This window comes from Neolamprologus multifasciatus, chromosome 14 (genome assembly GCF_963576455.1).
Source record: "Neolamprologus multifasciatus chromosome 14, fNeoMul1.2, whole genome shotgun sequence".
NCBI classification, from domain to species: domain Eukaryota; kingdom Metazoa; phylum Chordata; class Actinopteri; order Cichliformes; family Cichlidae; genus Neolamprologus; species Neolamprologus multifasciatus.
In genome coordinates this window covers 26,953,037-26,963,613 of record NC_140452.1, presented here as the reverse complement: position 1 = coordinate 26,963,613, position 10,577 = coordinate 26,953,037, and the positions used below count along the sequence as shown (strand labels likewise).

The window sequence follows — 10,577 nt, the reverse complement described above, 5'->3', positions numbered from 1 at the left end:
TGAAACTACTCATCTATTAGTACACCATTTTTTTCCTTTCTCTCCTCTGTTGTTATCTATTCAATTAGCATTAGTTCTGGAAACAACTGTAAAGAAGCTAATAAGGACACACTACGAAATAATGCAAATAAATTTGGCTTGACAAGAGCATACTCTCTCCCACAAACCTGATGACAGATTAGATACGTGGACTAATTTTATAATGCTCCTATTTTTAGATAACGTCATTGAACGCGTCTTCTTTCTTTTTTAATAAACGTTATAACATTTTTGAAAAGACGATGCCAGCACACGGAAACTTAAGAGAGGACATCTGCAGGGAGGTCATAATCAGGGACTTGGAAGAACAAACAGTTCAACTGCTGTTTTTACAAATACAGTTTCTTAAGTTATTTTCTACTTTAACAATCTGATTCACATTAGCTTAAAAACAGTGATGTGTTTATGCAATGCATTTATATTAAGACTATTAACAGTTTTAAAGGGTACACACTGTTTCTCCTGGAGGACAACAAAGAGGACGCAAAGCAAAGAAATCCACTAGTCCTTAAACATTAAAAATCCTTTTCACATTATATAACACTATCAGATTCACATTAAAACATCAGAGTTGGTTCTTTTTATCCCAGCGTTGTCTCGTATGGCTGTAAAGGGTTAGCTACAGGGCCACAAAGTGAGATAAGACCAATGTAATTCCACACTTCTGTGCTTACTAGGGGAGTATTTGGAAAATTTGCTTTCGTGGGCTTTTGGTGGTGATACCTACTATCTTAAAAAATATGTTAATACATCAGGTTCCGCAGATATTGGCAAAGGTTTCATTTTAGAAATGACTAATTGGTTTTAAGAGCCCTATTTTAAACATGGAAGCTCACTGATTGCTTTTAAATATAGTTTTTCCATCCATAAACAAAATCAAGAGGTCCAAGTGCAAAAATGACCCAAGTCATGCAGGCAAACTATGGAAGAGCTTCTAAACTGGTAGTTAATCCCCAGTGTTAAGGAAACTGTTACCTCCTCTTTCTTTCTTTATTAACACACTAAACAGGAGATTGTCCTCTTGTGTGCAAAGAAAATGAGACTCATGTTCAGCAACCCCTGAGAGCTCCAAACAAAGACTGATAGTCTGATCGCTGCTGGTGTTTGATCTCGGTCCTACAACACTGTCAGCTCCTCTTCCTCACTCAGAAGAGGTTCCACCTCTGGGATATGGCGTAGCGCACTGCTTTTGGCAGAAATGTTCTTCCTGTACATGATGAACTGGGCAGTTACCTGATTCGGTCAAGGGTTGTACGGACACTGTAAGTTCAGACATTTTACAACTGCAATATCAAAAAGGTTGGGACGCTGTGTAAAATTGAAATAAAATCAGAAAGCGATGATTTGCAAATCTAATAAACCTATATTTTATTCACAACACAACCTGGAAAACATAGCAAATGTTGAAACTGAGAAAATTTACCATGTTAAGTAAATTTGAGGTCATTTCAAAGCAATGACTTAGCAGCTTTCTATTCCTAACCTTAACACATTTATAGATTCATGTCAGCTCACTGTCATGCCTCCACACCTGTAGGTTCATTCCAACCTGCTCTCACGCATCCGAACGCGTAACATAGTAACGATTTGTCACAGTCGTTGGTATGTTACACATTGGGATGAAAACCTGTTGAATAGCAACGTGATTGGGTATAAAAAGAACATCTAAGAGACTGGTGTTTCTCAGAAATGAAAATACTGGCAGCAGTCAGTGCTACCCCTCAGCCTCTTAGCAGATGCACCTATGGTATGAATGTTAAAATCCTACATCGCCTTGTTCTCAAGTTATCGCACTCACATGATTTTCCTACCTCTGACCTTGACCTTAAGGCTGAAGTCACTGAAAACCTACCAACCTACTAAAATCTGTCTATAAATTATGAGAGAATTTTAGAATAATGTTACTCAGTGTAAAATAGTGAAGACTTGGAATATCTTATCGTCTGAGTATCATCATCAAAAGATGAAAACAGCACTGCATTAAAAACACGATTCTGTGATGGAAATCACTGCATGGGCTCGGGAACACTTGCAGAAATCACTGTCTGACCACAGTTCACCATGATATTCATGAATAAAGATTGTAGCTCTGTCATGCAAAGAAGAAGACTTATATGAACACGATCTTCTCTGAGCCAAGGCTCATTTAAAATGGACTAAAGCAAAGTAGAAAACAGTTCTGTGGTCAGAAGATTTCAAATTTGTTTGGGAAAACATGGAGTAGAGGGACCAACTTCTTTTTCCGGGAAGTCCTAGCAGATTTCAGCAAATGCTAAACCACATGCTGCTGCCATCACAACAGCAGTTTCACAGTAGAAGAGTCCAGGTGCTGAAATGGGACGGTACACAGTGGTAAACATGGACATTAAAATCTAATGCCTTCAGTTAATCCAAAATGCTGCAGCAAGAGTCCTGACAGGGACTAGAAAGAGAGAGCATATTTCTCCTGTTTTGGCTTCCCTTCATTGGCTTCCTGTTAAATCCAGAATTGAATTCAAAATCCTGCTCCTCACATACAAGGTCTTAAATAATCAGGCCCCATCTTATCTTAATGACCTTGTAGTACCATATTACCCTATTAGAGCACTTCGCTCCCGCTCTGCAGGCCTACTTGTTGTTCCTAGAGTATTTAAAAGTAGAATGGGAGGGAGAGCCTTCAGTTTTCAGGCCCCTCTTCTGTGGAACCAGCTTCCAGTTTGGATTCGGGAGACAGACACTATCTCTACTTTTAAGATTAGGCTTAAAACTTTCCTTTTTGCTAAAGCATATAGTTAGGGCTGGACCAGGTGACCCTGAATCCTTAGTTATGCTGCAATAGATGTAGGCTGCCGGGGGATACCCATGATGCATTGAGTTTTTCCTTTCCAGTCACCTTTCTCACTCACTATGTGTTAATAGACCTCTCTGTATTGAATCATACCTGTTATTAATCTCTGTCTCTCTTCCACAGCATGTCTTTTATCCTGTCTTCCTTCTCTCACCCTAACTGGTCGCAGCAGATGGCCGCCCCTCCCTGAGCCTGGTTCTGCCGGAGGTTTCTTCCTGTTAAAAGGGAGTTTTTCCTTCCCACTGTCACCAAAGTGCTTGCTCATAGGGGGTCATATGATTGTTGGGCTTTTCTCTGTATCTATGAAGCGCCTTGAGGCGACATTTGTTGTGATTTGGCGCTATATAAATAAAATTGAATTGAATTGAATTGAATTAAATTGAGCTTATTTTTTCCTGTAAATAATAAACCATGTTAAACATCTGACATGTTCTACTGTCAAATTTGCAAATCACTGCATTTATTTTATTTACATTTCAGAGAGCTGTTTTCTAATTGGAGTTGTACACAAGTTGGGACAAAATCAGCATGCTGAATGCTTTAAATTTATTGCACATGCAAAAACATTACAAGCAATATTACCCTATTATGATTTATCGGGTCAGATTTTGCCTTAAGTTTGTACAGTTGGGCTTATTATTATTATTTGAAGGATACAAAACAGTCGAGTATGAGGACTCCCAGGCTGCCGATGAGCCAGGCCAGATGTTTGACGATGAAGTTCGGTTTGGAGCCCTTCAATGCCGGAAGGACAACTATGACGCTCAGCCCATACGTCCCATTACCCATCATGGCCAGGGCAAACAGCAGGTAGGAGGTGCCCTCTGTAGACTGTCGCTGGAACTAGAATAGTTAACAGATAATTAACAGACAAACAAGAAGCACCACAGCAGTCTTACACTGGGCTTATAGCGACTCTTATTGTTAGCAGGGATGGCCAGAAACATTTGTCTGACTGGTCTCCCACAGCTACAGCCAGATAAAAATGGCAACTTTCCCTGTAAAGATGTCTTATGTGAAGGTTTAAACTTTGCCTCAATGGCTGCTGGGATACCTCAACACAAAAGAAAAAAGAAAAAAGGAATTTAAACAACAAGTGTAATTTAGTGCTAATTTGGTGGAATTGGATTTTTTATAGCACCACCTGTGACAACAACTCCTGGTTTCATGAAGCCCCCACACACACAAAAACCCAGAGTCACTGTCAATGAAAAAAAGAGTTAAGTACATGTTGTTTCACTTACATTAATCTCAATTCAGTGGACCTGCACTCCAAACAAACAGAGAACCTCAACAAGATTAAAGGATAAGACTAGATTTATTGAATTGCTTTATTGGTATCAACAAATCCCCAAAAGAGATAACAGCCAACGGCGAATTCATCCTACTAACAAACAACAGGAAGCATGTGTGCTTCACATAAACAGGCTGTTTGAGGAAAGGCAGTATCCATCCGATATTAAGAAACCAAAGACACATTTCAACCTTGAAAGATAAAATGGAGTTTTACACTCTGCTGTCGCTCAAGTGCTTGGCAGCAGAGTATGAATATCCTGCTGATTATTCCCCCACAATGTCAGGCAACAAGTGAGTGTATGTGAGAGAAACTCTGCAGGAAATCCTAAACAGCAACAGTTTTAATTGTTTTGTAGACTTGGAATGACATTTTGGACGTGCTCTAACATGTTTACATTTCCACAGGGGCAAAGGCGACCTAAATGATTTACAACATCATGGGAGTCCATGCTTTGTGCCCAGAAGTCTCTCTGGCACTGGCACGCTACTGAGACGATCCCCTCTGGTGATTAATCGCTGCAATCGAGCCAATGTGTTTCTTCAGCACAACAGCGCCATTGTCTTCAACGCCTGGCTTTCATTTTGACACACACATGCAGTATTCACAAATATCCATACTTCACCATCTTCTCCATCCCCATTTATGACCAACTCATACATAGTAATTTGAGCTTTCCACAAGCCTCCAATCCAAACACACAAACCATGTTTCTGAGAATAAAGTGAGTCGAAAAAAAAAAAAGTTACTTACATTTTTATGGATTTGTGGAAAACGGGAGCAGAGGTAGAAAACAGATGCCAAATATCCACATACATAACCAGTGATTTCCAGTGACTTGGAGCTGGCTGGACTCTGGGTAAGATAACAGTGAAATAAAGAGAAAAAAATTAATGCTGCACCTACGGAAGAGTGGGTAATCTCAAGTGGAAAGGTGTTTGTGTCCTACCTGAGTGTTTAAATGTGAACCGTTGTCTATAATGAGCTTGGGTAAAGCCAGGAGTGCTAATGTCCCAGCACCACACCACATGAAGCACACCCACTTCAGCGCGGGATTTTCTAAACGACAAACACACACAAACTCAGTAACAGACGTATCCTGCAACAACAAAAACAGTACCTGTAGGTTCAGTCTTGCTTAGGCAACAGTATAATTAAGATTACTACCCAATGAAGTTTGCAGAGCAGTGCAAATCAGATAAGGGCAGCACGACAGATGTTTACTCTGACTACACAAACATTATGTAGGAGTAGGTAACGGATGATAACTGGATATAAATAACTTGAATAACTATTGTATAATATTAAACCTTATTCTATACCCATGGAAGGTTTTAGCACAACTCATTCAAAACTTTTGGAGCTATAAATAAGACACACAGAAAGATTACCAAAAACACAACCTCCTTGGTGGAGGTAATTAGACATTCACCCCATTTTGCCATTAGCACTGCCTGAATTCTTACACATTCTTAGACACTATAGGATCACACAGTTGCTGAAGATTTGTCTGCTGCACGACCACGATGCGATTGTCCACTTTCACCTATTGTCCAGTTTTATTGACCCTATGTAAACTGTAGCCTCGGTTTCCTGTTCTTAGCTCTGTACTCAGTACTCGGTGTGGTCTTCTGCTGCTGCAGCGCATCTGCGTCAAGGTACAATGTGCTGTGCATTCAGAGATGCTTTTCTGCATGTGTTGTTTGTAATGTGGTTATTTTATTTGTCTTCTTATGTACTCGAAACAATCTCTTTTATCCATTCATCTGCTGCTCGCTGGATATTTTCTGTTTTTTGGACCATTCTCTATAAACCCCTGAGATGGTTGTGATGGAAAATGCCACATAACAAGTGCACAAAAGTCTTGCGTTACCAATCACTTCTTTATGTTATAAGACAGTGCTGTATTTAAACCAGGCATCATGCTTTGCCAGCGGTTTAACCTAAGAGCAGAGACGATGTCAGGACTCACTTCTGCTGGAGCTGTTTTTGATCTTATAGTAGAGAAACTGGGAGATGAGAATCAGGTCAGTGAAGATGTAAAACACCACTGTGACAACCTGAGAGTGGGACAAATCAAGAGAGAAAAATGTCAAATAAAATGAAAAAAAGAAAAGCAGTATCAGGATAATGACTATCACTTCAAAATCTTGATAGAGATTCACACTGCAGAGCCAGCAGACCTCAACCAGCCAGGCTAAGTTGTCTGTGTTCACCTGAATGGGAAGCTGGCTAGTGAGATAGCATCCAGCGAAGCTGGTCAGGTCTCCACTGAGGAGGAAGACGAGAAACCCAAAAGACATGGCCTCCTCCACTTTTCCATTCCGATAGGCCTCATAGACCTGCCTGGAAAGACCCAGCAAGTCAGATTAAAGACAAATATAAGACATTAACATTTCTGACTGGCTGAGCTGGTTGCACGATAAGCTGACAATAATCAAAGTAATTACTCACGGTATCGTGGACAACAAAAAACAGAACATGGATATGAGTCCTATCACAACGCTGCAGTACTCCCAGATGTTGTCCACACATTCCTCAAGCAGGTAAAGGATCCATGGTGTCCCGTTGACACACAGCGGTCTGCCCTGAGATGGAGCAGTCCAGTTGTTGATGGCCACATCTGCACTCTTGCCTGGAAAACGCCCGCTGGCCATGAGGAGAGACGGATTTCCTCTACCTCCTCCTCCTTTTCCTCCAACTTCAACTTTCTAAGTAGCCTGGGTGTGTTTTTGTTTTGTCAGCAAAGCTAAAGCCTGGAGAAAGCAGATTTATGTGGCACCACTACCTGCCTGTACAAACAGACTTCTTATGTCATTTCTCGAGTCTGAAAGACAGAAAAATAAAACAGACAGTGAGCAAAACGAACAAAGAAAACTGTGGGAGGTACAGAGGAAAGAACATAAAGTGTTAGGACCAGCCCAAATCAGTAATTACGTCTACATTTTAAAAAATAGGTCAGTAAGCGATAAGTTTGCTCATGGTGCACGCTCAGTCTGGCCTACCCACGCTCACAGTTGTCCAGAGAGCCACTTGTGGTGTTTATGTGTACGCAATCATGCTTCAGGCTAATTTAAATGCATTTGGAAGAGATGCTAACTAACAAACAAACATACAAAAGAGCATAATTAAGTTCAGTGACCGCTCACCTGACTAAAACGGACTCGTAAAAGACTCCAGGCTGTTTGCTAGTTTGTGCAAACTTCACCAGCATCCTCACACGTTCAAGCCCTTTGAAAAAAATTACGGATAGCTTCTCCGTCCACCATCAGCGGTCTCCTGTGTGAAGCGGGCCAGGATAAGATGCAACATCCGGTGCGAATTCAAAGTAAAATCCTCTTTGAGGACAATTTAATACTGCTTGAGAAATTTACAATAAAATGCCACGCTATTTATTAATTTAAAAATAATATCTCTTTTTTTTGTAAACTGGGATACCTAATTTGTACATATTTATGTAGAAAACATTTTTTCAAAGTTGTACCCAGGTACGTATTTACGAAAACAACATACGTTATAGCAAAAGTCATGTGTGTTTTTATTTAAATGCCACAGTAGAATGTATTTTCGTGTATAATATACAAATACATACTTTTGACGTTAATAGTTCCCATTCATTTCTCATGTACTTCATTCACGTATCGCTCCATGAAGTAGACAAAATCATGTGCTTTTATTTTGAAGGCACCACAAAATGAAGTCTCACGCCGGACGCGATGCCTGGGAAAATACCACCATCTACTGACCAGAGCAATGAATGAATGAAATGACGTCAATACAGTGAAAAACTATATCGCCTTTGCTACAAGCCTTTTCTTCCTTATTACATTTTTATATTATCAAAAACTAATGTAAACACCAGCATATACAATACAACCATCATCACACAACTAATAATAACCCACCTGTAATAACACCAATAATATGCTGTAATATGTTTCAGTTGAAGTACAATTTGGCAAGATTTTATTTATTTATTTTTTTTAGCCAAACTAACTGATGTGTCCTCTATATTTTTTATAGTTAGATTTCATCCATCCATCCATCCATCCATCCATCCATCCATTCGCTTCCGCTTATCCTTTTCAGGGTCGCGGGGGGCACTGGAGCCTATCCCAGCTGTCATAGGGCGAGAGGCGGGGTACACCCTGGACAGGTCGCCAGTCTGTCGCAGGGCCAACACACAGGGACAGACAACCATTCGCACTCACATTCATTCGCACATTCACGCCTAGTGACAATTTGGATTATCCAATTAACCTATCCCCACAAGCTGCATGTCTTTGGACATGCATGGATAGTTAGATTTCCAAGTTCACTAAATAATTTTATTAGTTTTATTTGTTTTTCAAAAGTCTAGTTTTTATCTTTATTTAAGTTAACTGAAAAGATTTGTTCACATTTAGTTTTAGTGTTTAGTTTTAGTTAACTATAATAACCTTGGCCACGCCTGACGCTTGAAAACCATATGATTTCTTTGTCTTGTTTTGTTTCCTTTTCGCATTATTTTATTTTATTTTTTTAAATGAACCATTGGGTTAACTAATCGTGTCACAAAAAGCGAGTCCTGTTTAAAGATCGCTTTAACCACTGACGCTGAGTTTGAAATAATCTCCATATTTTTCCGAGGGCTTCTGAACGCAGCGTCCTCACCTGTCCCTCCCTCCATACACCTGTTGCTCCGCGCAATCCGATCGGCCGCAAGATGGCGCGCTTTCCCATGGTGACCGAGGAGGACGACAGTGAGGGTTGCTCTGAGAGAGGACCTGGATCTGCGCAGGGCTTTTTTATTTGTGTTGCTATGTGAGGCTTTGGAGCGCGGTTTGAAGATACTGAGCGAGGATCCACATTCAGCGTCCGCGTGCTGTCGACGTGCTGCGTGGAGCAGGTAAGCTGTCCGACTCCGTGGGTTTTTGGAAACGAAGCGGGCTGCTGGGAGGGGGGTTTCTTGTTGCATGCTCTCTGTCATAAGGGACGAGAATATGTCACCCACATTCCTTGATGTCGGGAAAGTTGACTGCACGAGTTGAAAGCAGTGGATGCACCACACACTTTCTGGTCGCCCACTAAGCCGACTTTTTTCCTGTCTTTACTGAGGATACCCCAGAATCCATGACGCCACAGATAAAGATAGCCTACTACTAAACCCGGGGGAGCGCGCAAGTGGATATGAGAGGTGTTTTCCTGGGCTGTCGCGCGTAAACACTCAGTAATTCCGGGCTAAATGCGTGGGGGGAGGTAGTGTATCCTAGAAGGACGCGTGGCACCTCATCTTTTGAACATTTTGAACATTTTTTGATGTCACAGAGTAGTCATCTGTGCCTCTCTGTTTCTCAGGGTTACATGCAAAGGAATGTGCTCCCGGAGCTTGAAAGGCAAGTTCAGTGGCATTACTCACATTTAGTCTGTGCATTTCTTCCCCTAATCCCCCGCTCAAATCCAGATCTATACTGTTGCTTCACTTGTATTTGTGTGTGAATACAGACGGTGTGTGTGTGTGTGTGTGTGTGTGTGTGTGTGGTGGGGGGGACTCTTCAAGGTCACAGACTTCAGACAGATGTTGATGTCCCAGGAACGAAGGAGATTACCGTTCACTGTTTGAACTTGAACTAACCTCTTAGTATTTTTGTGCATAATATTTCTAAAATGAAATAACGTGCATATAATAACAAAGAAATACATATTTCTATTTGTGTGATTTAGCATTTATTTATGACATTTATTGCTTATTATTTAGAATTTAAGGTTCACTGTTTTATTTTAAGTTGATGGCAGACCTTAGTTTATTTGGAGTTATATTGCTCAACAGCTTTGCATTACCTTGGATATTTTTAGGAAACTAATTACAGAGTGCAGATTACGGGACAAAATTATTAGTCCTTGCTATGAAAAAGCTTTTTATTAGAAATTTTCCCAATTGTTTTTTACTAGAGTGAGTAATTTTAACATAGCATTTCTGAACATGATCAATTTCTTTAGAAAGAATCAATTGTTTCAATTTGTGCAAAATAACAAATATGTCATTAAAAAACTCTTACCCCACCTGAAAACCTGACCTTTTCATTGAGCTACAGCACAAACCACTGCTGTACAATGATGTGTTAGAATTCAGAGTTAGCATGCTATTTGCACAAAGTATAAAAACTTTAGCGAGGGTTTGAGTTGTCACTGAGAAAGCATCATGCCAAAAACACAACACATCAATTTAGACTTGCGAGAAAAAGTTGTTGATGCTCACAAAGCAGGAGATGGCTATACAGCATCACAGTTTCCAAACGTATCATCAAAAAATTCAAAGAGAGCCACATAGTATACAACAAGCCTGTCAGAAATAGGAAGCCAAAGATTTCCAAGACTTTGGAAAGAAAACTTGTGAGAGATGTGTCTAAAGGCCACAGAACCACTGCCAGGGCATTA

The 10,577-nt window shown here is 40.4% G+C and overlaps 2 protein-coding genes across 4 annotated transcripts in view; one reads left to right on the top strand and one right to left on the bottom strand.

Moving 5' to 3' along the window:
- Positions 1–258: 258 nt before the first annotated feature.
- LOC146504215 (lysosomal amino acid transporter 1 homolog) lies at positions 259–7,476 on the bottom strand. 2 transcript variants are annotated; one of them, XM_085130257.1, is made up of 8 exons: positions 7,310–7,476; positions 6,615–6,987; positions 6,377–6,506; positions 6,133–6,220; positions 5,110–5,219; positions 4,914–5,015; positions 3,524–3,709; positions 259–1,272 (listed from the first exon to the last, which is right to left on the bottom strand). In XM_085130257.1, exons 2-8 carry the CDS (start codon positions 6,815–6,817, stop codon positions 1,156–1,158), a joined length of 936 nt encoding a protein of 311 aa, XP_084986383.1. In that variant the 5' UTR covers positions 6,818–6,987; positions 7,310–7,476; the 3' UTR covers positions 259–1,155. The 2 variants fall into 2 exon arrangements, with proteins under 2 accessions (XP_084986383.1, XP_084986384.1); XM_085130258.1 differs by lacking the exon at positions 7,310–7,476 and having other exon boundaries at positions 6,377–6,502; positions 6,615–6,820.
- A 1,380-nt stretch (positions 7,477–8,856) lies between these two features.
- veph1 (ventricular zone expressed PH domain-containing 1) overlaps positions 8,857–10,577 on the top strand; it is a 90,845-nt gene continuing 89,124 nt past the window's right edge. For both annotated transcript variants that reach the window (XM_085184556.1, XM_085184555.1), the window contains exon 1: positions 8,857–9,048. The gene's annotated coding sequence lies outside the window, so the exon portion shown is untranslated. The remainder of the gene's footprint in view (positions 9,049–10,577) is intronic.

Bases quoted from the DNA above. Each gene is read 5' to 3' on its own strand.
- LOC146504215 (XM_085130257.1), bottom strand. From the start codon at position 6,817: ATGGCCAGCGGGCGTTTTCCAGGCAAGAGTGCAGATGTGGCCATCAAC. The intron at 6,507-6,614 runs GTGAGTAATTAC...GGGTCTTTCCAG, and splicing joins TTTTTGTTGTCCACGATACC to GCAGGTCTATGAGGCCTATC. The intron at 3,710-4,913 runs GTAAGTAACTTT...TAACTATTCTAG, and splicing joins TTCCACAAATCCATAAAAAT to TTCCAGCGACAGTCTACAGA.